This window comes from Canis lupus, chromosome 20 (assembly GCF_003254725.2).
Source record: "Canis lupus dingo isolate Sandy chromosome 20, ASM325472v2, whole genome shotgun sequence".
NCBI classification, from domain to species: Eukaryota; Metazoa; Chordata; class Mammalia; order Carnivora; family Canidae; genus Canis; species Canis lupus.
The window spans coordinates 43,253,018-43,279,766 of NC_064262.1; the positions used below are offsets into that span (position 1 = coordinate 43,253,018).

A 26,749-nucleotide genomic window follows, 5' to 3' on the forward strand; every position below is an offset into this window, starting at 1 on the left:
TTGGATAATCTCACACAACTGCTCACACAACTGCTCTTCAAAGAACTGTTTATTCTTCCCTGTGGTTTACCTCCAGTGCACTCTCTGCTTTGCTATGGCTTTTTCATGTCTTAATCTGATTGAGTTCATCCTTCCTGTCACCTGGAAACACGATGTAGCTCATGAAATCTCCTTCCCTCTGCCTGGACCCATGGGTGATGCCAGTGTGGAAACCCCTTTGGGACGTAATTACTGGAGCAAGGGAGGCTCTTCTGCAAATGTGCCTGTCAGGCTGCCAGATCAGCACCGAAACTGTTGAGTGGAAGTGGGACTCTGATAATTTTCTACTGATTCTCTTCCTACCCTTTTATTTCTGAATACTGAATGATCCTTTTTAGAATAATTATCCAAATTTTAGAAATAGACCAAAGGGACTAGTAGGTGTCTTTTCTATGTAGGCTGGGATTGCTGAGTGGGCCCACATCTCCCAGGAATGATCTGATTTTCTAGACGTGGGTACCTTTGACTTCCTATTTACTATGGTTTGAGTTATTTTACAACCCTGCCTGGGTGTGAGGGGAGAGGTTAACTTAGAAAACTTATCCCAATGCAAATGGTTTCTGTCTGAGAGTAATACAAATGGCTCCCATCCACTGGCAACAAATGATTTGTATCATAGCAAGGACAGCTCCCAAAGTTAGGTTTACTGCCTTGTAGGACATTAAGTGGTTTGCATTCTATTAGCAGATTCATTGCAGTATTCGTTTGACTCCATAAATCTCCATTCCTTGAAACCTTGATTTGAACCAGTTTTAACATACAACTAGTTTCCTCACTAATTAATGAGTTGAATAAAATCTCTGACACATGTTCATTTTGTATTTGTATGGGAGCCAGGTTTTTAATTCCTGGAAACTAAACAATACAAAGAGATCTGCTGTGGTCAGGAACTTTGGACAGGTATTCTTGTCTCTCATCATTTCCCACCTGAGGGGACTCTGAGCCAAGGAAAAACTGAGTTAAGGAATTAAATTGACCAGGAGAATCTTCAGTGGTTGAACATCAGTATGAGTCAGTTCCACAAAATTCGCAATCAATTGATCCCAAATGTTAATGGGGACTCAATGCTTTGTCCAAAAAAATAAAGTCAATAATAATCAGCATTTTAATATTCTTAATTTAAAGATAGGAGCAGAGACAAGGTAGGGGTTGTGTACTTTGTACAGTGGCCTCTGGGGGTCCCTGAGGCCCTTTCAAGGGGTCTGTAGGTCAAAACTCTTTGTTATAACAAGACACTGTTCGCTTTTTCCCTTGTGTTCACAGCTACAGTGATAGTGCAAAAGTGATGGAGGGTGAGACCACTGGTCCTCAGCATGAATCAAGGTGGTGCCCCAGACTCTGTGAGTGGTCATTGGATTATTTGCTACTGTGCACTCACAGTTAGAAAGGGGGAAAAAGTCAGTTTCACCAATAACGTGCTTGACGAAGCAGCACAATGTATTCACGTTCTTAAATCTTAACACTTGAGCACACATCCTCTTAGTATTTTCTGTGATGAAATGGGACGTACGCATAAGTGCTGCCACACAGCAAAGTGGGACAGTTGTCTTGAGAAAAAACACAAATGTGACTGTTTGAGTTGTGAGCAGGATTAGTCAGTTTTTTATGCAACTATGTTTTTATGTGAAAGAATGATTGATGATAAACTATGGTTATTGAGACTTATGAATCTGGCAAACATTTCCTCAAAAATAAACAAAGTGAGCCTGTTGCTCCAAGGAAAACAACTGATGGTTTCCGTTGCCAATGATAAAATTTGAACTTTGAAGTGAAAAATCAGAATTTTAGAAAACTTGCATCCACCCACCATGAACTTCACAGCTTCCCACCACTTAAAAACTCTTCTGATGGTATTCTGAGATGAAATATGGCAACATTTGGGAAATCTGCATAACTCACTAGACTGGGATTTTCCAAGTGACCAAAGCATGATGTTTACAAGATGATGCACGGGGGAAAAAAAATCCATTCAAAGTGCAAGACAGATGCACTTTTAATCTAACAGAGTATAAAAGTTCATTGATGTCTCAGATTTAATACTGCAACTAACTTTTAAGAAACCACCTCTTGTTGAGTTTTGGTGTACTATCAAAAAAGAACATTCATAAATAATCTGAAATGGTTATTAAAATATTCCCCCACTTTGAGCAGCTTCTGTCCATTCATTCTTCTGGTGTTTGCCATTGTAACTTTAATAAAATTACACTTCGATTTTGGCATATCACCTTTAGATAGTTCTACTGACTCTCTGCCATGAAATTCGAGGTATTCAGCATGGTCATATAGCCTTCCTCCCCCCAATTCCTCTTCTAGTTTTAGGGGTCTTTGTTACCTTGAGCTTTAATAGCTACCTTTCTAACTATAAAAATAAATAAATAAATAAACCAGATCTACACCTCTAGTTCTTCATCTACGCCTCCTTGTTATGAAAGATAAAGGGGTCGCCTCACCCTTGCTTCTACTTCTCCAAATTCACCTCCTGATTTTGGTCAGCCTTGCGATTTTTATGTTGTCAAGGTTTAATGACATTTGGGGTTTATTCTGAAATTCAAATCGAGCCTTCTGAATTTGTCTCCATGCTGATTCTAAAAATTTTTCAACTTAAAACATAAGGATTATGTAAGTCCGTTCACTGCAAGACCAAGCTGTGTGATACCACCACAGAAAAGCAAATGTAATTCTATGTCATTAAATCCCTCTGGTCAAAAGAGAATGTCTCAAACAGAAAAGCTCAATGGATTTTCTACTTGTCACTTCTGAGTTTTCTAGACGAGTGCTCATCATTATTCTGTTATGATGGAGACATTCTATATCTGCGCTGTCCAATACTAGCTTCCCAGCCCATAGAGGTGGTTGGTGTGACTGAGGACTGGACTTACTCATATTATTTCATCTTAGTTACCTTAAATTTAAGTAACAACAACCACACACTGCTAGTGGCTACTACAGTGGATAATGCAGCCCCAGGCCACACTGGTGCTCTCTCCCTCCTCTCTCCCCACCTAAGGCTTATCTACCATGATTGAGCCCCTGTCAGAACAGGTACCTCCACTTCTTAGGATACCACTATGTGCAGGCACTATGATAGCTGTTCTTTATTTTGTTTTAAAGATTTTATTTATTTGAGAGAGGGCAAGAGAGATCCCAGAGGGAGAGGGAAAGGAAGCAGCAGACTCCTTGCAGAGCAGAGCAGAGAGCCCAGCCCGATGTATGGCTTGATTCCAGGACTCTGAGATCATGACCCAAGCCGAAGGCGGACGCTTGACTGACTGAGCCAGCTAGGTGTCCCTATGATAGCTGTTCTTTAAGTAGCACCTCAAGCCTTCCCAAGGGAGATGCTACCACCCAGTTAGCAGATAAGAAACCACAATTCCTGGAGTTAAGTTACCCAGGTTGTATGCTGCTGAGAGAGGTTGCTAAGCTGGGATTGGAGAAACTTCCTTTCCTCCTATGCTCCCTCCTTGATGTCATTCCAGGCACCAGACACGTGGTGGTGGAATTCAAGGGTAAAAGAAACCCCAGGCTTGTCCCGGAGGCACCAAACTAAGCCAGAGGGTAGTTATTTTCTGCATCTGCTGTGACTGATTTCATGAACTTGGGGTGGTATTCAATTCCACGGTTTCTGGTTTTGTAGCTTACTTAATAATAATGTGCTCTAATGAGACTGAGAAGATTTACAAAAATTTCACAGTGCAGTTAACTTTAACTTACCTCCTTCTGATAGGCCAGCCCCGCTTCATAGAGTTTAATAAAGAGGTACTGAGTCCACTTGTAGTAATCTGGTAAACATGTAGTTATTTCCTGGCAAAGGGGGGGAAAAAAAACACTCAGAGGCCATTGTAAACATTTCTCCTCACCCCACCACCAATGTATGCATTGGCCCTGCGATTCAATTTTGAAAAGCAATCACACTGCAAAAATATTTACCAAGCAATATTTTTTTCTGCCAATTCGTAAAGTGGGGGAAGAAGCAATTCATTCTGGGAAGAAAGGTTATTACTGAAATGCCACCCCTACTTGTCCCAGGGTCAGTTTAATGATAAGAAACTCAAAGTCTTCTGCATACTTCTTCCCCAGGCCATGCAAGTAATAGGTGAACGACACTGTATAAGATTGGGCTTTAATATTTTTGTCAGCAGGTATTTTGGGGATCGTGACACTAATTCATGAACGTAGTTTGAATTTTGAAAGCAATCACAAAATTCAAGAGGAATATTGCCTGCTTCAGTAGGATACTCATTTGAAAACAAATCTTGTGTTTCTACATATAACAAAGCCCTGGAAGCTCTTTTAGACTTATTTACATTCCATTTATCCCATTAGGTGAATCAGGCTCCTGCGTAATTAGGAGGACCCATTAAAATCATTATTAAAAATTAAACTTAGTGAGAAATTACCTGGCTTATATTTCTAAGCCTAAATCTAAGGTTCCAAAAATTTGTTTTTTTGTCCCGAAAACACCATTTACTATGGAATCTTTTTTTTTTTAAGATTGTATTTATTTACTCATGAGAGACACAGAGAAAGAGAGAGAGAGAGAGAGAGAGAGAGACAGAGGGAGAAGCAGGCTCCATGCAGGGAGCCTGATGTGGGACTCGATCCCAGGACTCCAGGATCACACCCTGGCCGAAGGCAGGCACCAAACCACTGAGCCACCCAGGGATCCCCTTACTATAGAATCTTTAAAAACAAGTTACTGAGGAACCAATCTCTAAGTTGATAAGTCAAGTAAGCATACAACCTCTATACTGTCACATTGTTTCTTTTTTTTTTTTTTTTAAGATTTTATTTATTTATTCATGAGAGACACAAAGAGAGGCAGAAACACAGGCAGAGTTGGAGAAGCAAGCTCCTCACTCCCCTGATGAGGGACTCAATCCCAGGACTCTGGGATCACAACCTGAACCAAAGGCAGACGCTCAACTACTGAGCCACCCAGGGATCCCCGTCACATTGTTTCTTTTCAAGTGGTCCTTAATTTCAAAAAAATAGCTAAAAGCAATGAATGTAGAGCAGGGACCATTCTAAATGGTTCGATTTAGAATGAATTATAGATACAAGGCATACTTGTATCAAAAGTGCAAACAACTTAGTCTTTCTTTAGATGAATGAATGAAAAGAGAGTTGAAAAACCAAGGATGGGAGGGCAAGTGTGACCAGCACTTGGCAAGATATCAGGTAAACTGGTGCCCCCAGTAGGCTCTTTTTCTTTTGTAGGATTCTTGGGTCCTTTTGTCTGCTGTTTTGTAAAAAACAGCAGAGTGAACTCTGAGAAAACAAGGAATTCAACTCTGATCACTGGTTCCACACCCCCTGTTGCAAGGCAGGTAGAGAATAACCCACCAGTCTAACAGCTTTGCTCCCACTGGAGCTGTCCCCCAGCAAGCCAGGCCTCACGCAATGCCAAAGCTGGGACACGCTCAACACAGCCCCGAGGCCCCAGGAGGCTAGGTCTGCAGGGGTGTCATGAACAAAGTACTTGGCCAACCCGAGCATGGGACCAGCACACGATAGGCATGCTTGTTCCCCCAAACCTCCAAATTCACCTTCTAAGGTTTCATGATCTTTTCTCTACCAGCTACGTGCTCAGCCCCAGCCCTCACAGGCATGGCACAGAACTCATCTTCCCCAGTTTTCCAGAGAAGCTACTTAAGAGCTCCCATTTTTATCAAAACCCAGGGCAGAAAAAAAAAAAAAAAAAAAAAAAATTAAAAAAACAAAACAAAACAAAAAAACCCAGGGCAGGAGCCATGCTCTGTGTGTTTTGTTTTGCTCAGGTTGAGGCGCCCCAAAATTAAATGGAAAGAAGAATGCTTGTATGTTGAGTCAAATCTGTATCCCTCGCATAGGTTTCACAAATTAAATTCAAATCACATCAAATCCACAAGATGAACGGGGGCATTGGGAGAGGGGGAGGGGCAAAGGAACTGAGTAAAAATATTCCCAGACCTTGTTATTGTGTCTTTAAAATTCTCACGCGTTAGAAGTTTAAGGAAACATGTGAAGCAAATGTGACCCAAATCATTGACAACTGTTATATGGAGAAGGGAGTTCTCTTTTATTTTTCTATAGATTTAAGTTTTATGATTCATAAGAGAATATCAAAATACTTCAAATGAATGTGTGTGTGTGTGTGTATGTGTGTGTGTATTCTCAGCCCTTGAATCTGCCTCTGTATTGAGAGAAAAATTAAATAGGAATGGATTGGCATTATTATCTTCATCCTGGCTTAGGGTTTTGAAAACCACTTTCACCTAAAATAGAAAAAAAAGGTGATAGATCCAGTCAGGAAAAGAAAAAGATCGTTATCCAACCAAGCATTAGCCTACCTTCAGGCAGACGGTAATGCAAAGTGCCTTCTCCTCAAAGAGCCTTCTCCCCTGTAGTGAGGGGAGGTGAGGGGAGGGGAGGAGAGGAGAGGTGAAGTAAGGTGAGATGAGGGGAGGGGAGCAAAGGGGAGGGGAAGGGGCCTGTGGGCCCCCTGCATGCACCCTGGCCTCAAACTTGGCTCTGACTCATCTTATTTATATTAGGTTTCTGCACATATTGGTTGAAGAGAAAGTCCTGTCAGCTGCTAGAAGGGTAAAGCTTGAAGAGCCCTGCTCCAAGGACCTTTATCCACTCCTGACAGTTTTCAATTGCATGTTCATCAGCCTCCCCCAAAGTTGTCGTGATGCCTGGTGCCAAAGCCACCTGCCCAGAAGAGGTGGGGATGCCCTGAGATGGGATCTGATCTCCAGTTACTCCCATCTGCTGGACACCAGGCCCAGCCAGCACTCTCACTACCTTCCACCTAACCTGTAAGACATGCCAGAGCACATACTCACCAGGCTCCCCAGGAGCCATAAACATGGTCTGGAAGATCGACCCTGCTCAGAAATGCATTTCCTGAAAAAAGTCCTAGAACCCTCGGGAACCTCTCTTGATTTGCTAATTTGGGGAAACTTCAAAAAACCAAAATAGCTCTTTCTAGTCTTCTAATGTCTCATCTCAGTACAAAATATCGAAGACATCTTTCTGGAATTGAACTGCTTAAAAGCTTTAACTTTAACTTTAACTTTTGTTAAAGTTAAACTTTAACTTTTGTTAACTTTTGTCAACGGACTAGAAATTCCATGTCTGGGGAACTATTTACTCAAAACCCAGCCCTGTGGACAAAGGTCTCCTGGGGGGCACAGTGGGGGGGGGGGGTGGTCAGCACTCACAAAGATGTTAACAGCCCTTCTTCTTTCCTTTCCCTAAGAAGAGGGTTCTTAACACAGATCACCCTCTCCCCAGGGACACCTGGTAATGTTTTTTGTTTTTTTTTTTTAAAGATTTTATTTATTTATTCATGAGAGAGAGAGGCAGAGACATAGGCAGAGGGAGAAGCAGTCTCCATGCAGGGAGCCTGATGTGGGACTTGATCCCAAGACTCCAGGATCATGCCCTGGGCCGAAGGCAGGCACCGAACCACTGAGCCACCCAGGGATCCCAACCTGGTAATGTTGGCGGGCATCTTTGTCACTACTGTAGTAGTGGTACTACCCTACAATGCACAAGACAACCTCAAGAACAAAAAATTCTCTAGCCCCAAATGTCAGTAATACCAAGGGGAGAGACCCTGCTCTAAGGGTTTTGATCTTTTTAGTTTTTTGAGTCTGTGACCACAGGCAGATAAAGGGAGAGTGAACAAAGCAACTCTCTGGCGGGCATTCCATAAAAAGCCATAAAAGTGGAAACACAAAGAAGTTAACTTAGAATTCCTTCTTCAGCTGGCGTGATGGCATCTCTGCTGAGGGCGTCTTGCAGGGTTACACAGAAATGCTGTGGGACGCCACCTCCTCGCCCTTCTACCAACTCCAAGATCAACGGAGGGAGAGGTCTGTCAAGTCTGGCAGCTGTAGGCAGCTATGATTCTGGAACTCTCCTCTGCACGCAAAGTGCTACTGGGAAATGAGTGACCGATTTAACTATATAAATTTTAAATCATGTAAAAGGCCTCCAAGTCATCTGACTTGGCAAATCTCACGTAGTAACTTCGGGTAATAAATTCTCCTATTTTGAAGTAGGAGAGACATACGGTTGTTCTTGATATGACATCAGTTTATCCCTCTCTCATGAGAGAGTGGTTGAACAAATAAGAGTTTAAGTATCTTCTGTTGGAATCCAGCCCCCTCCAGGGCCAGCCCTGCCAGTGACCCCAAGGGGGAGCCCTGTGTCCATGGTTCTGTTGCTTACAGCTGCCCACAAGCTGTGGGGTGGCACCAACCTGGTAAGACCTCTCCATGAGACCACCAGAGAAGTCAAGTGAATAATGTTCACTATGTTCCAGATCCTTTTTCATCCCCCTGCTTTCCTTTGTCCCGCTTTCCAAATAAGCCAACACCCAAGTTGCTGTAGACTTGTGTGTGTGTGTGTTTTAAGATTTTATTTATTTATTCATGAGAGACACAGAAAGAGGCAGAGATATAGGCAGAGAGCAGCAAGCTTCCTGTGGGAAGCCTGATGCAGGACTCCATCCTAGGACTCTCAGATCATGACCTGAGCTAAAGGCAGACGCTCAAGCACTGAGCCACCCAAATATTGCTGTAGACTTGTTTTTTTAAACAAAACCAAGCAGTTCAAAGTTATAGCTCCAAAAGCAGCTGCATTTCAGCCATACTCCACATAGATTTATATAAAAGTATTGCCTTTTATATCCCCCTGAACTCCAGATAACACAATCTTGCTGTCAAGAGGCGAAATTTATGAATCTGGGATCTTACCTAGAATCGTTCCTCTGCACTGCAATTTTACATCTTACAATAATGCCAGGTTTTTAGCATTAAAAATGTTTTGCACATTCACAGCCAAACATAGCGCCCAACACAGAAGGTGAGCTCCTCAGAACAGAAGGTGAGGCTCAAAACATCATCCTTTGAGGCCTACCAGCCATACCTCCCTGACTGCATGAGTTAATAATGAAGCTGGCTTTGCCAGGGGGTTCCTGTAGCACCCTGATTCGGCCCTGATGAAGCCCAGAAGGCTGAGCCTACTGTATGGTCCTTGATATGAGACAGTATTTGGTCTGTGAAGAAAGAATGAGGGTAGTTAGCTACCTTCTGTGTACTTCACAGAGGCCTCCTCAGGCTCACACTCCTCACTCCATGAAGACTCGGAGAGAGCGTATCTACAAGAAAGACAATCTACTTTGGAGCCAACTGACTTGGGTTCAAATCCTAACATCACCATTAGCTATGTGGCCCTCGCCAAGTGTCCCCATCTAGAAAATTGGGGTACTGAAGACCATCTGAGTGGGATGTTGTCAGGGCAAATGTGATAATGTATATAGAGCATGTGCTGGCCACATAGGAGGGGCTGCCGGGGCTACTTCCCTTAGCTTAGCCCATGGTGTGTCAGAGTGTGAGGCTGGCTTCCTTGTCACACACTCAGAGGCAGGCCACTGGAGCAAGGTGAAAGGGAGAGCTAACTCACTGTTACTTAGCATCATTAATACCTTCCCAAATATGGGCCTTCTTACTACAAAGAGATTGTGCTTATGAGGGAAAGACTAAACACATGACCCAGTTGGAGACCTCCACACACAACACATACACACATACACCCAGGCAGGGAGAGCCAGATAAGTCGCCTCCCCAAAGTCCCTCTGCCTTGGTAGGCTTTAGCTAGCCCACTGTTCCTTGCTTCCCCTGGCATCTCTAACAGAGACTGGTCCTCGACCACAGAAGAGCTAACATCACTCAAAGCTATCATGAATCTAATTTGCCTGGCAGCCTCACCATATTCAGCTTAGCTATTAGGATTACATACAATAAAACAAAAACCTGAGGCTACATGTTTATTAAGTCAGCCGTTCAGTAGCCCAGTACCCTGGGAACTCAACACCATAAGAAAGGTGAGCAATTGCCATGCGTTGGTTTCCAGAGGCAAGACATTCGCCCTCTCTCCCTGGTCTCACTGTGAACCTCCTGCCTTCAAATCAATGGACCCTGGAAACAGAGGAGAGAGGTCCCTTTTTAAAAACTGATCTTCTGTACTGTGCATTTTTGTCATCTGTTCCTTATTGCATTGGATCCAAAGGGAACGTATGGTAATGACCTTGTCAGGTTCTCCAATCTTAGAGGGAAGGGGCTCTGAAAACACAGCATAGCTCAAAGGACATGAGAAGCCGGCCTCAGGATTCATAGTGTGCAGCTGAAGACAAGAAAAAAAATCAATCCAGGCTGCACCAGATGTTCCTGACTGGTGCTGGTACAAGGTTCCAGTCCAGAGCTCCATGCACCCACTGTGCTAGAAGAAGGAAGAGGAAGAAAATCTGCCAGAATGGGACAGTAACGGCCACCCCCACAGGAAGTCCTCTAAACTTAGCACTGGCTCTCAAACTTTGTGGCACCTTGGAGCACAGCTATAGAGGTTTCTGGCATCTGGGTCTCACCCCACCCCCAGAAGTGTCAAGAGCAGCCAGTGTTAAGAATCACTGCAAAGAGGTTCCCCCCAAATACATCTCCCTCCCAAATATACTGCGTGAAAGGCAGGATCTGGTCCTGCCCATGTCTTCACAGCATTTAACTGGGCTTCAGCAGGAGCCAAGAGCACGATTGAGTCGATGTGCGATTTCTACCAAGGTCCCCAGCGCTCTGTGCTGAGCGGGATCTCTCCACCAGCCTGCCTGATTCCCGTCTTGTCCAGCACAGACTCACTTCCTTCTCACAGAGTCCTTGCCCTCTCTGTCTTCCCAAGACATACACAGGCAGGAAACAATAAGAAATCACCACTTGGGGGGACGCCTGGGTGGCTCAGCGCTTTAGCGCCGCCTTCAGCCCAGGCCGTGATCCTGGAGACCCCGGATCGAGTCCCACATTGGGCTCCCTGCATGGAGCCTGCTTCTCTCTGCCTGTGTCTCTGCCTCTCTCTCTCTCTCTCTCTCTCATGAATGAATGAATGAATGAATAAATAAATAAATAAATAAATAAATCTTAAAAAAAAAAAAAAAGAGCAAGAAATCACCACTTGAAACCCACCTTTCTAACAACAGAAAAAGCAACCTGATCGGGTAACTACCTATGCTCAGTGGTCGACTGCTTAAAAATGCCAGACTTTCTGACAGCTCATGTCTCTGCCCAGAGGAGAGTGCTTCTTGGAGGGGAGGCTGCAGAAAACCAACAATGGTGGCCGGGTCCTCCCGTGAGGCTTCTTGGGGAGAGGGTGAGGAGGAAGATGTTTAAATCCTCACCTGGATGCCCCTAAAGGGGACTTAGGCAGGAAGGGGGCAGAGAAAATGGAGGCAGGTGGCACAACACAGCTTCAGGCTGGGAGTCTTAATTAGCAGGCGACGGGACACGTCTGTGCACAGCTCCATGCTCCCACACTGCTCTTCCCTCCTCCTCTCATCTCACTCCCTGTGGCAGCTCCGTTGTGGCAGGCACTGTGCACCCTGTACACCTGGCTGAGGCTAGGGGAGAGGGCAGCACCCAAGGCTGCCCAGCTCTGGGTGGGGGTGGGGGGGCAGGAGGGACACTGGAACCCAGGTATCTCGACTCAGAGGGACATCAGGGAGTAAAACACCACCTTGAGTAGTACCCCCTGGCTTGCCCTGCTGTGCCTGGACTGACTCACACACATACTCCCGGGAGGTCTGGGTAAATCAAGCAGAAGGAAGGAGCCAGAACACTCCTCCATAAAGGAATACCGGGGTGAATATGCTTTGAGCAAAAACAACAGCAGCAGACATAGTAACAGTGAACATTTCCCAAGCCCTGAGCAGTGCTGGACTCGGTTTCGGCTACTTAGAAGCATCTCATTTAGCTCTTAGTATGATCCCAGGAGTCAGTTACTCTGGTTATCAAATGTGGGCTTGAGCTCCCGGTTTGAAACTGCAATTCACCGCCTGATCCTCCCACCTGCCCTTGCCCTGTTCTACCTTTTTTCCTTTCCATAGCACTTATATTCTTCTAGTGTACTTTATTATTCAGTTATTTATTATGTTTAATAATAATTTGCCAATCTTTGTCTCCTCTTCTCTCCCCACTCCTAGTGTACTCATTTCAAGGTTCCTCTGTAAAAGAGTTTTGTCTTTTTTCCTCCCACTGATGTATTCCAAGTGCCTAGAACACTACCTGGTACCACGGATGTTTAGTGAATGGCTGTTGAATGAATAAATCATCATTTTACAGATCAGAAAACAAGACTCGAGATAACTTGTTCAAATTTGCATGGCTAGTCAGAGGCAAAATTAGGATCCAAATGTGGGTCAGAGTGACTCGGGATCTGCACCTCTGCAAATGATTTCCTCCTCTCAAAGTCAGCTTGACTTTTATAAGACGTGATGCCAAGTGTTTTCAAAGCAGGGTGTGCTGTGTGAACCAAACACATATAACATACACTTAAACTTGTATTATAAAGGTTTACACAGCTGTCTTTCCATTGAATATTTGCATGATGTGCACTAATGCTAGAACGAATGAAATGGCTTAAATACTATATCCTTTACTTACATAAACACTGTATAATGTTTAATGACATGGGAATATGATATTTGATACAAAATTGAATATACTTTATGGTTTCAGTTATATAATGAAAATATAAAAAGAATGTCAGGGAGAAAAGGGGCAACATATAAACACACACTGGGTTGCCTCAGGATGACACTGAGCATGGGTGATTCTCTTAAAATTATAAACGGCTTTTCTAAACGTCACTGATTTCATAGAATGACTATTACTTGAAATTAGCCCATAGTTTTACAGTTCTTGACGAGACTTCCACTGTGGTGACAGCCTTACGAGGGACCCTGTGCCAGGGCACCCAGGGGAGCCATGCCTAGATTCTGATCCACAGAAACTGTGAAGCCACTAAGTTTGGGGACAGCTTGTTATGCAGCAAGAGATAACCAATACGTTGGTAAAAGGGGTCACTAATTGGACCAAGTCCTGGGATGGACACAATGACTAAATGAAAAAAATGTGGGTAATACACTTGGCAAATGTTCAGCATGCAGATGAGAAGGTGGAGCCCCCAGGGTAACCCCGCATCACCAAGCTTCCCTCTCCACAGCATGGGCAGACAACTGGTCTGCTGCCCAGGCCACGGGGGAATGACAGGGAGGCCTAGTGCTCCATGCTCCTGCCTGACTCCATCTGAAATGTCAAGCACATACCCCTCTTTTAGGACCTAACACAGACTTTTTTGCTTCTGTGATTCAAGTCCCCAAGATTTGTTCACCTTCCAAGACAGGCTGTCAGCCCCTGATGGCAGGTGGAGGGCGGCGGATGGCAGGAGCATAGGGTTGGTTGGCAGGCTAAAGACCAGGGTCTGAGCACTGGATTCTGCTCATGGATCTGCTATGGACTCGCTGGTGACCCTGAACAAAGGTCTCACCTCCCTAAGGCTCACTTTCTTCATCTGGAAACTGCTATAAGGATCAAGGTTATCTGAAGAGGGTCAGCTTGTCTGGCTCAGTATAGATGCACAGCAGGTACTCAATGAATCTTCATTAAAACAACAAATATATCAAAATTCAGGTAGTCAAGTGTCAGAATCTTAAAAAAGAAAAAAAAAAACCCAAAAAAGTCTTGAGACAGAGCCCTTGCTATTTCTTAAACATGCAGGCTTTCTTAAAAAGTGGTATGTTTCTTCTCAGAACCACAATCTAGCTTATTTGTACTAAATTTTGTCAAATATGGGTTCACAAGAGAAATACTGCCCAAATTCATACCACACTAAGTGCTCTAAGACTTCTGTATGCAGAATCTCCAAACTTCCAAAAGCAAAAAAAGGAAACACGTTTACTTCCATTAGCCACTTCTACAATGTTAGTAACAAATGATAATTTAAAAAAGAAATTCACTGAGATCAGTTTCTCAGCTCCCTGGTATAAAGCTGGTTCTGAATTTTGTTTTTTTCCCATGGGATCCCCAGGAGAAAACATTCACTGAGGGTCTACTACCCAGTTCTCATCCTGGGGGACTCACTAATCGGCTTGAGCAAAGGAGAGAAAATGGTGGTACGTGAGAGCAGAAAGGATAGATTTTCCACCCCAGTCAAGGTTCTCTTTGCTCATTCACTTACTGAATCGCTCCAAAGACATTTACTGGGTACCAGCTACATTATGAGCACTAGTTGGTGGCTTGGGGAGGACTGCTCCTCCATCACTAAGAAGATTAAGGCTACCTATAGTGGACCATCTCATGGTTTGTCCTTCTTTATGCAAAGTTCCTCTGAATTATCATCCCCAGCCCTGACCACGCAGTCACATTTATCTGAGGGGGAAAGAGAGACAATCCACCATCCACCCCAACTCCCGAGCAGTCCAGGCCTGGCACCTGCCCCTGCCACTAGGTTGCTTCATTTTACCTCATTTGCACCTTTCCCATCAACAGGGAAAGGCCAGGAGTCGCCTACAGGCCTGGCCAGGGGTTCCCATCCTAGACCACATGGCCACTGTTTCCTCCTTCCCAGACTGTTATTTCCTAAGGCTCCCAAAGCCTAGGCTTCTCAGCCTTACTGGCTACTTCTTTGTATCTCTCTTCCTTCAACCATCTGTTAGATTCTATCTTTGCCAAGCTTCTGCCTCTGGCCTCCTTTACCTTCCCTGTTCTCCTCTTTTGTGTAGAGTGGAGGGAACAGGTGTTAATATCAGGGTAATTAATTAATCATGACCCTAACATTTGTCTAAGAGCTCATTTTTATGTAATTATGTTCCTTTATCTCGAGTCTAACTTTAGACTGAAAATGAGCATTTCATGAAAATTGAAAATGACAAATGCTAGGCACTGTGCTTTTATACAGCATGCATTTTATTCTTGAAGGTCTTGTTTTTCAAATCTAGGGCTACGGCTAGATTCTCACGTAATTTGAAAGGCTTATGTTCTACATGTTCTTGAGGCCAATTTAGAGAATGAGTATTAATGGAAGGGAATCATGGTCTTTGCAGTTTTAAGACAGCTCACATTGTCTTTCAACTGAAATCAGCTTGATTGGTGAGTTTCTCTTCTTGCTATTTTCTTGACCATTATACTCTGAGCACTATCATTTTTAGGGAACCTGAAAGCTATCTCCTGCTACAAACTACACAAGACTCCGACATCTCATCCATAATCGGATGAGAAGCAACAATTTGCTTAATTTCTTGGTAATTGTTCTCTGCCAGCTGACAAGGGTTTCATCACGGCCGTCTAACAATACAGACAGCTTTTCTAACTAGACAGTTGGGAACAGAAAACCTTCCATTAAACGACAGATGAGACTAATGGGTTTGAATTGCAATTTGTTATCAGTCTACTTGGGCGGATGCCAGTATTTCAACTGTCCGAGCCAAACCTGCTCTCCTACAATTGTCCCATTTTTCTGGGACAAAAGAATGTTAATTTTATCTGCAACATTTTTGAAAATTTCGGGATTAGCAGGACAGAGTCCTCTGAAAGGTATTTTGAGACATGAGTTCTCCAGGTTTCCTGAATAATATGAAGGCTATTTGTTAGACATGGGCATGGATCCAGAGGAAGAGGAAATATCAATTCATCAGTTCCATGGATGCAAAAACAGTGACAGCAGTGTGCAAAATGAGCTGTTCTGCTGCCTGCAAGTGCCGTAAGCAATGAGTAGTAGAAACCTGTCACAGCTTGAAACCTGTCACATGTGACACAGACCAATAGATAAAACTATAAACTGGGGAAAAAAGTATAGAAAATTATTTTGGATATCTTTTTGTTCAGTGATTTTTAAGGGAAGGGCAAGGGGCAGGGAAGCACAGATCAGAATCTCACAGGAGGTAGGGGGAGTTTTAAAAATATCTTCTTCCTAGAAGAAGATGGCATAGATATACTTTCCCCTATTCTTTTCACTAGGTAAAACTAAAAACCCTAGTTATTCCGTGTGTAAAACAAACTTAAGACTCTGAAAAATGAAAAAGAGAAGGCGGAGCAGTTAAAGACCTTAGCACCTAAGGAATGACGCATTGGTAAGTTCCATGGATTTTCCTGATATCTCTAAGTCCCGAAATGGCAGCTAACTAAGCCAGTAACCCAGAAATGTCAAGGAGTACAGACCAAAATTTTTTAGAATTAAAAATTTAAAAAAAGAAAAAGAAAAAAGAAAAGCCTGCTTGCTCTAGCCCGAATACTAGGGAAGGGACAACCTAGCAAGAAAGGAAACCTAGACAGCTGCTCTATTCTGCCCAGGATCACAAAAAAAATGGCAGCCCACTCCCACCAGCAAAGGCTTAGTGGGAGACCCTAGACTTACAACTTTGGCTGGCTATAGCCAGGCAGCTCAAACTCTGCACCAGGGCAGTGTCAGAGGAAGTTAGTAGAGAACCAGAATTTCTACCCTTACTGGGCATTAATGAACATTTCTCCTTGGCAGTGATAGTGGAGACCACAGGGTATATCTGAACTACCCCAACCAGCAGTAATGAAGTGCCCCTCCCTTTCCTTGATGGGAGTGGTAGAGGAGTCAGGAAGTCCGTCCCTGCTCAGTGGTAACAGGGCCATCCCCTATGGTGTCAGTGGCATCCTCATGGGGACAGTAACAATGTCCTCTTTCCCAATTAGGGTAATATCAGCAGGGGCCTAGTGGGGAGCCTCTATCCTACCCTTGCCCAGCTGTAACAAGGAGGTTCTCCATTCCCAGGGTGCTGATGGTGGACATCTGGAGATTCTAGACTTCCACATCTACCTAGAAGTATAGAGGCAGTGCTCCCCTTTTATCCACTGGAGCAGTACCAGGGAATCCCTGCTAATATACAAGGTTTAAATAAGATCCAGAGTCTTAAAAGAATTCCTCCAAATGTCCACATTTCAATAAAAAAAAAAAAAATCGTTAGTCATACCAAGAACCAGGAGGATCTCAAACTGAGTAAGAAAATACAATTGGGGGGATCCCTGGGTGGCTCAGTGGTTTGGCGCCTGCCTTTGGCCCAGGGTGCGATCCTGGAGTCCCAGGATCGAGTCCCATGTCAGGCTCCTGGCATGGAGCCTGCTTCTCCCTCTGCCTGTGTCTCTGCCTCTCTCTCTCTATGTCTATCATGAATAAATAAAATCTTTAAGAAAGAAATACAATTGGCATGTACCAACACCATAATGACTAGACTGCCAAAATTATCTGACTAGGATTTTAAAGCAGCCATTATAAGAAAGTTTCAATAGGAAATTATAAACACACTTGAAACAAATGAAAAAAAAAAAAAAACCCAAAGTCTTTACAAAGAAAAGTTATAACGAGAACTAAATGGAAATTTTAGAACTAGAAAATAAAATAACTGAAATAAAAAGCTCAAAGGATAGGCTCATCACCAGAATGGAGGGGGGCAGAGGAAAGAATCAATGAACTTGAAGACAGCACAACAGAATTTATCTAAACTGAATAGAAGAGAGAAAACAGACTGGAGAAAAATGAACAGATGGGATGATGGGACACCTGGGATGATGACAAAAGATCTAACGTTCAAGTCATTGACGTTTCATAAATGAAGAAGAAAAAGAATGGAACAGAAAAGGTATTTTAGGAAATAATGGTCAAGATTTTCTCAAATTTGGAAAAACATAAACCTCCATATTCAAGAAACGGAGTAAAACTCTAAACAAGATAAATCCAGAGAGATCCACTCCAAAACAAATCATAATCAAATGTCTAAGAACAAAAGATGAAGAAGAAAACCTTAAAAGCAGACAGACAGAAACAATGCATTACAGGATGTACAGGAAACAATGCATAAGGAGAAAATTCAAAAGACAGCAGATTTCTCACCTGAAACCATAAAGGCCAAAAAGAAGTGGCATGTTTTTCAAGTACTGAAAGAAAAGGACTGTCAACCCACAATTGGCTATCCAGTGAAAGTATTCTTCAATGAAGCAGAAATCAAGACTCTCAGATTAAGAAAAACCAAGAGAATCTGTCATGAGCAAAACTACCTTAAAGAATGGCTAAAGGAAGTTCTTTACATAGAAGGAAAATGATAAGAAAGATAAGAAAGGGAAACTTTTTTTTGTTTAAAGGAGGCTCCATGCCCACCATGGAGCCCAATGCATGGTTTGAACTTACAACCCAGAGATCAAGACCTGAGCTACAGTCAAGAGTCAGACACCCAATGGACTGAGCTATCCAGGTGCCCCCAAAGGGAATCTTGAAACATCAGGAATGAAAAAAAAAAAAAAACAAAGAAGCAAAAATATAGGTAAATACAGTAGCCTTTCTTTTTCCCGAGTTTTCTGAATATATTACAGATGGAAAAGAGTAAAAGAATGTAAAGGTTCCTACATTTCATTCAAACTGGTAAAATGACCATACCAATGGTCATTGATACATTATATATGTAATATAATACCTAAAGCAAAAACTAAAGAAGCTATACAACACACTAAAAACAAAAAAGTATAGATTAATCTAAATGGAACTCTAAAAATCACTCAAGTAATTCATAGCAAGGCAGAAAAAGAAAACAGAGAAGCAAAAAAAATAAAAGAAACTAGAAAATAAGTTAAAATGTCAGAATTTAGCCACAACATATCAATAATTACATCAAATGTAAATGGTGCAAATATATCAATTAATAGGCAGAGTTTGGCAAAATTGATTTTAAAAAATGAACCAACTATATTCTGTTTTGAAAAAAATTCCCTTCAAATATAATGATGTAAGTAGGTTGAAATATAAAAGGATTAAAAAGATATACCATGTAAAAATTAGCTGAAAGGAAGAAATCTGATGAATCACTGACCTCTACCTCTGAAACTAAAAAACAAAGACAAAAACAACCAACTCTAATAAAACAAAAGAGAAAGAAAGGCTTTATTAATGTAAGATAAAGGAGACTAAGTAGAGTGGCTGTATTATCAGTATATTTCATTTATATTTCATGTACTACAAGGTAAAACATCATAAAGTAGACTTCAAAGCAAAGAAAATTACTAGTGACAGAGAGGAACATTACATAACAATAAAAGGGTCTGTTACCAAGAAGATGCAGCAGTCCTAAATGTATGTACACCAAACAGCAGAACTGTAAAATATGTGAAGCAGGAACTGCCAAAACTGGGAGGACATTGGAAAAAATCCACAATTACAGTTGAAGACTTTAAGACCTCCCTCAAAATGAATGACAGAACCTGATAGGAGTTAGAACTCAACATCCAACAGAACCTAATTGACATTTATAGAACACTCTACCCCAAAACAGCCAAATCCACATCATTCTCAAAACAGATGCCAAGGCAGGTCATATTCTGGGCTATAAAACAAAATCTCATAATTGAAATCTGTGATATAATAAATATATTTGTATAACATTTCTGTCCCCATTATTGGCATAAAGCTCCAAAAATCCTTAGAATTTCCTGATAGAAGTTGGGTCTTTTTTTGTCCTTCAAAAGGTTTTTTTTGTCCTTCTGAGCATACCTGAGGTGACTTAGGGTGCGGACCCTAGATAGACTCAGGATGGTCACCAGAAAGACAAATAGAGGACTAGGAATTTCAGCCACAACCACCAACTTCTGGAAAGGAAGAGAAGGGGTGGGACTTCCATAAAAACTCTTGAACAATGGGATTTTATGAGCTTCTGGGATGATAAACATCAAGCCAGAAGAGAGGCCCATTCTGGTTCCATCAGGACAGAGGTTCCTGTGGTTGGGCCTCTTCTGTACCTTGCGCCGGCCGAATCCAGCAGTGAAGCCATCCAGGCTACGACTTTGCTTTGTCTGGAGATTTCTGATGACTGATCCAATCTCCTTTTGGCAGGTTTTGTTTCTAGGAATTTACCTATTTCATCTACATTATACTACTAGTAGTATACTACTAGTAGTAATGGGAGTCTTTTTCTTTGTCAGTCAATCCTAGCTAAAAGTTTGTCAGTTTTGCTGGTCTTTTTTAAGACCCAACTTTTGGTTTCGTTTGTTTTCTCTACTGTTTTTCTATTCTCTACTTCATTGATCTCTGCTGTAATATTTATTATTTCCCTCCCTGTGCTAGCTTTGGATTCAGTTTGCCCTCCTTTTTCTAGTTCCTTAGATTGTGAAGTTAGGTTGTTTATTTGACATCTTTCTTGTATTTTGATGTCAGCACATATATTATACATGTCCCTCTTAGAACTGCTTTTGCTGCATCCCAGAAGTATTGGTATGTTGTGTTTCCTTGTTCATTTGTCTCGAAGTATTTCCTAATGTCCCTGTGATTTGAGTCACTGATTGTTTAAGAATGTGCTATTTAATTTCCTCTTCATCCCATTGTGGTCAGAGAAAATACCTTGTATGATATCTTTTACAATCTATTGAGATTTAATTTGTGGGTATCCTCTGGTGTCGGGATGTGGGCAGTAGAATGTCCACTCCCTAATTCCTTGAACACGTGAACATGTTAGTTTAGAAGCTAGAAGAATTATGTAGATGTAGGTAAAACAGGGAGATTATGCTAAATTATGTAGGTGAGCCCAATGTCATCACATGGGCTGGTTAAGGAGGAGAGATCTTTCTTTGGCTGGAGTCAGAGGGACATGGCAAAAGGATGAAGTCAGAGGGATTGGAGGCATGAGAGAGATGAGAGGGACCCAACTACCATTGCTGGAGAAGCCACACAGAGGGCACAGGAGGAGTGCAGGCAGACTGGAAGAACCAAGAGCCTGGGGGACAAGCACCAAGGAACTGAACTCAGCCAACACCCCAAACGAAGCAAGAAGCAGATTTCTTCTCAACATCCAGCATGGAACACAACTCTGCTGACACCGTGATGCCGGCTTTTTAAGATCCCAAACAGAGGACCCTGTAAAGCCCAACCAAATTTCCAGCTTACTGAAACTAAGATAATAAGTTCGTGTTGTTTTAAGATGCTAAGTTTGTGGTAATTTTTTTTTTTAAAGATTTTATTTATTTATGAGACACACAGAGAGAAGCAGAGACATAGGCAGAGGGAGAGCAGGCTCCCTCAGGGGAGCCTGATGTGAGACTCAATCCCAAATCCCCAGGATCATGACCTGAACCAAAGGTTGATTCTCAACCACTGAGTCACCCCCGTGCCCCTGTGGTAATTTTTACAGTAAGCTAATACAGGAGATGTGTCTAGGATAAAAATAGGTATGAAAGACTTTCTGGCAACAACCAGGAAATTCACATATGGATTGCATATAAGATAATATCATGGAATTACTGTTAATTTTTTTTAGTTGACAAATGGTATTGTGGTTATGTAGGAGGACATCTTAAGTCTTCAAAGACAGGAAAGTGCCACCATGTCTGCAAGTTGTGAAGCAAATATGGCAAAATGTCAGTGATGGTTGAACCCAGGTGAAGGCAGATAAATGCTCAAAAACATTTTATAAATTGCTGGAGAAAAAAACTGTTGAGTTAAAGAAGCCAGACACAAAATAATACATACTAAGGGCACCTGGCTGGCTCGGTCAGAAAAGCATACGACTCTTGATCTTGGGATCGTGATTTTGAACCACATGTTGGGTGTAGAGATTACTATTAAAAAAAAAACATACACACACATACTGTATGAGTCCATTTATGTAACTGTGTAAAAGACATATATAGGTGGTAAAACTGGAAATAAGGCAGTGACGATCACAGATGTCAGAACAGTGGTCGCTTGTAGAGGGGAGAGACAAACTTGTACACAGAAAAGGACACACAAATAGTTTTTGGGTGCTAGTGAAGTTTTATTTTGTAACCTAGGTGGTCACTACACAAACATGTTTTATGTTCTAGTCTATATATATGTAATATCTCACAATTTAAGAAGTTATATAAATAATACTTGTATTTGCAAAAATATTGCCAGCTTTTTCAAAATTTGTTTTTATTATTCATTTATGCTCTAGCTTACACCAGAAATAATTGAGGGTAGGCCTGTATTTTGATTCCTAACTAATAAGGTTCAGGAGCATGATCATTCCTAAGATCCTTTTTTCTGAATAGGAAAACAAAATCACAGAAATACTGCATAAGAAACTCTGGGAGCGAGGCCCAGAAATCTGTGCTTTAACAAGCTCTCTTGGTGATTCTGATGCTCACAAAGTTTAAAAACCAGTGGTATAAGTACACTTCTAAGTAATCCTCATTTTCATGGAGTTACAACTTCATCTCCAAGATATTCTAGATATTGCTTCCCAACATGCTTCAAGCCCATTGTCCCCATACAACTACAGGCAGCCATTCTAATCAATGGTTGTCCCAATGGCTGATGGGCAAGATTGACCTGGAGGTCTGATTCAGCTGTGGACAGAAGGGTTTATACTCTTATTTTCTAAGACATTTAAAGAGTGATCTAAGAGTTATCTCTTCAATAACCATAAGAAACATTCACTTGGAGAGAAGCTGAGGCTTAGAGGAGCAATAGATGATGCCCACCACATGTGAATGACAAGACCCATCACCCAAATCCAGGCCTCTGAGATGAGTGGGTAATGCCACTGCCATTAACCAGAGTGTGCATCCTTGACAAAGATGGCCTGACCGGGCTCATGACCACCAGGAGGGGAGGACTTTGGAAAAAATAAACAACTTCCTTGGATAGTCAAATCAAGAGTGGCTCCGGATACTTCCTTCATCAGTTAGGTCTGACAAGTCCAAGAAAGCCATCCTAGTTGAAGCGACAAATGTGGATGCAAAACTAGTGGACTGGCGCTGCCCTGTATGAGGTCAGAGGCACATGTGTTCTGCATTCATGAAGACAGGTGCTTGGGCAGCCCCGGTGGCTCAGCGGTTTAGTGCCACCTTCAGCCCGGGCGTGATCCTGGAGACCCAGGATCAAATGCCATGTCGGGCTCCCTGCATGGAGCCTGCTTCTCCCTCTGCCTGTGTCTCTGCCTCTGTGTGTGTGTGTGTGTCTCATGAATAAATAAATAAATCTTTAAAAAAAAATGAAGACATGTGTTTCACAACCTCCAGACGACCACAGTCCTGAATACCAACCCTTGAACACCAGCACCAACCTCCCTGTAAACAGGTAAGCACTACAGGATGAGCCGCCAATTCACTTCAGCTCCAATAGAGATATTCCCTTCTCCCTCTCACCCAAAGGAAAACCTCCGGAAAAAGGTTAATTTTCTGCCTCTGCCAGACAAACTGTTTCACCTCTGGAAGAACTTGAAAGAAGACTCGGAGAGTCACTCTGAGTGCCTGTTACACGTTGTCAAGGCAACCACGGCTCCCAGCTCTCGCTGCGGGAATCTTCCCAACCATGTTTTCAGGCCCTCGCTTGCCCCCAAGTTCTTTTTGTTTTAAGCTATTCTTTAAAGTCTTCTAAAATAAAAACCATTAAAAATATATCTTTCTACTCTCTTTGAGCCCTCATTACTTCCTGGAGTTTAATCTTTCCTATCAGATGTCTGGTCCTCTATGTAAACAAAATGCCAAGGTTAAGGCCCTTGAAGCAAACATTAATTTTCACTCTTGTAATCATACAAATCAGGCTGCATTTGGAAGTAAACTCATGAAGGTATGGTCCAAAGAGCTTGTGTGTTTTGCACGAAGAGAGGGTGCTGTTCCAAAACCATGATAACAACACGAAGCGCCTATGGGTGGGTGGAGAAAGCGCCAAACAAAGACCAGCAGGAGCACAGGAGAAAGATATTTTACAAGACAACCAGCGGAATCGGAATCTGCAAGATGACTGGTACTCCTCCTCGATGTTAGGGGACTGTCATTCACTGCTTCAGCTGTGACAATGGGAATGTGAAGAGGGAAAGGAGCAAAGAGCAAGCCTTCATCTTCGAGCAACACGTACTGAACTCTTTACAGATAAAGTTATCTGACCTCATGCCTGCTACAAAGTAATTCAGAGCAGAAGGTAGGGATGAAGTACTAACTGGTCACGAAACAGCAAACTGTGGAAGCTGGGTTATGAGTGCTTGGAGGTTCTCTATACCAGTCTATTTTTTGGAGTGCAAGCTAGAATTTTTCCATAATGAAAAATTATTCAAAAAACAGAGAGAGAGAGAAAAGAGAAAGAAAAGAGAGAGGGAGAGTTGGAAAGGAAAGCAAGTGAGTCAATGGAAGGAGTGAGAGTGAACAAGGGAACGGAAAAGAGGACAGTGAAAGACAAGACAGACGGAGAGACCTGTGCATGTGGTGGAGACACCTTGGGTGCCCCAGCAACCCCCCCTACTTCATGGAGGCTATGTGGCACTGCCAGATAAAACCCGGAGAAGCTCAAAGGCACCAAAAGTCTATCCTAGTAAAAGTCCTGATAGAGTGCAATTCTGATGTGCCTCCTGTGTTAGCTCCAAGATAGCCACGCTCCATGCCTTTCTCAGCCTGCTGTGCAGCCTTGCCTTCTGCCTTCGGGAAGCTGGGGAAGCTCATTTGCATTCGTTTCAATGGATGACTGTCTTAGGGGGCAGCTATTCTGGAGTTTGCCTGGCCCTACTGGGACCGATGGGCAAAAGTGTCAATCTTATTACTGGACACCAACATGTACAGAAGACTGAACCCAGAAATACAAGGAGGAAATGAGACAAAGGAATTAAAAATCCAATGAAAATGAGTATAAATTAAAACTCCTATAATCTCCACTATAAAGAAACTCAGTGAGAGTCAAGTCTTGATTGCTCCAGTACAGGAGAATAAAAAAAATTAATCCAAACACCGTTTATGCCAAGTCCTGGAATATGTTTCCGTTTTGTCTTGTTTTGAGTTTATGCTGGAGTATGAATGTGTTTGGGGATTGCTCAGCAAGCACCAAAAGCAAATAATAAAGCCCTCCTCTGGCTGATTCCACAGGAATTACTTTGAGTCTCATCTGGTTTGAACTTTCTCTTCCTTCTTATACTTGTCTCAGTTTGGAGGTAACTCCTAGGGACTGCTCCCACAACAATTATGCAGACAATTCCTGATAAGAAATCAGGCCCCAGAGTCTACTTCAATCAAGATGTGCAGCCAAGGCTTGCTCTAGAACCAGCTCAGGCCCCAGAGCACTGGTAAGCAGGCAGGACGTGAAGTCCAGAGACACATCCGCCTCCATAGCCCACATCAAACAACTTCAAAGTGAACTCTGTCATTTGTCACAAGGAATTCCCAGAGCCATCCCCTAGGACCAGTGGGTGACCACTGCCGAGGCTGTTACCTGAGCCCACGAGAGTAGAACGCAGCCCAAGCCTTCTCTGCAGGAAGGCTGCCAACTCTTCCACAGAGTAAGTGCTCCAGAAGAAGCACATCCCTGTCTCTCACTGCACAGTCTGGAATTCATTTCCTCTTTATTCTTCCCTTAGTACATGTTTAGCCATTCAAATTCAGCTTTCGGCTTCTTACTTTCCCTCTTCTCAAGATGACACAAGCTGTTTCAGGAGTAACATCTGAAAAAGTGAAACCCAGCACTGTGCTAACAGCAACGTTTGATTCTCATTCTGGCTCACCAGACATGCCTTAACTCTAGAAGTGTACACATTTTTTTTTAATCCCAAGAATTAAGCCTCTTATGTCAGAATGATGAGAATGTAGCTCAAGAGCTGGACAATTCTAATGGGAGTCCCACCTGGGGAGAGGCAGGAAGAATTAGACCTAGACCCAGGTTTTAAAGTTGACTTTCTCCATCTGGGGAAGAAGCATTTCTGAGCTATCTTATCTTTAAAATATTCTGTTGACAGCTACCCATCTGTTGAATTAGCCAGGTTTTATGAGACTTTAGGAATGTCACTTGCAAAGGGCACAGGTCTGCCTTGCCAATTAAATAAACTATTCTTCTACTTCCTGACTTTGCCACTCCATATGACCAAACAGATTGTAACATTTAATCAAAAAGTACTAGTGTGGGGTGTCTGGGTGGCTCAGTCGGCTAAGCGTCTGTCTTCAAGTCAGGGCACGATCACGGGGTCCTGGGATTGAGCCCCACATTGGGCTCCCTGATCAGTGGGGGGAACTGCTTGTCCCTCTCCCACTGCCTCTCACTCCCCCTGCCGCCTGCCACTCATGTGTGCGTGCTCTCTCTCTTAAATAAATACATAAAATCTTAAAAAAAAAAAAATGACCAACAGAATATAAAGACAGGGGACAGGAGACTGCACCAGTACTGGGGAACAAAAGAAGGTGTCACTGACATGCCACAAATGTCACGGAATTTTGGCAGATGGAACCATATTGAAGAAAAATACCATAAGCCAAACCGTGCACCACCTCCCAACCTTAAGAACAGGCTGGGTTCTTGAGAAGCTGGGCTCTGCTACCTCTTACTTGAAAGGGCAAAGTCCTGAGGGGACATTGGGCCACGGGACAGATGGAAAGCTCACAAAGTGGACCCCTGTGGCTGTGGTGGTGCAGCGGTACTTCAAGCAGTCACGGTCAGGGGTATGGGTGACATCACAACTCATCCCTGGGTGAGAATCTGACCAAAGAAAAAGATGTACCAGGAACAGTGGATTCCCCAAGCCCAGAAAGGAATTAGTAATGCAGAGATGATGAAGGAGCGTCCTCCCCCCACCCCTCAGGCTGACAGATCTCTAACTTGATATACCAGTCCAGGTCACTCAGCAAACACAGGAGAAAACCCACAAGGTGTCTGTGAAAAGATCCCAAAACAAACAAGGATAACGCAGCACTCCTACTTGTAAAAAAGACTCAGTACAGGAAGCAAAAATAAGTTTTCAACAGCATCTCCTTATATTCTCAAAATTTCTGAACATACACGGTCTGTGAAGATGAGATAAGATGGTAAAAGAACAAGAAAATAAAGAAGCTTGAGAAAGAAACTGGGAACTGAATGAGATAAGTAAAAAGAAAATAATGAAATCTAAAAATACAAT

General features: G+C 42.7%; 1 protein-coding gene across 9 annotated transcripts in view; it reads right to left on the minus strand.

The window, feature by feature from the left end:
• LARS2 (leucyl-tRNA synthetase 2, mitochondrial) overlaps nucleotides 1-26,749 on the minus strand; it is a 189,139-nt gene that overhangs the window by 96,166 nt on the left and 66,224 nt on the right. For 8 of the 9 annotated variants that reach the window (XM_025458240.3, XM_025458241.3, XM_035702736.2 and 5 more), the window contains one exon: nucleotides 3,751-3,840. In XM_025458240.3, the coding sequence (XP_025314025.1) occupies nucleotides 3,751-3,840 (90 nt within the window). Of the gene's footprint in view, nucleotides 1-3,750; nucleotides 3,841-25,077; nucleotides 25,276-26,749 lie in introns of those variants that run through there. The other variant, XM_025458246.3, reaches the window with a different exon arrangement.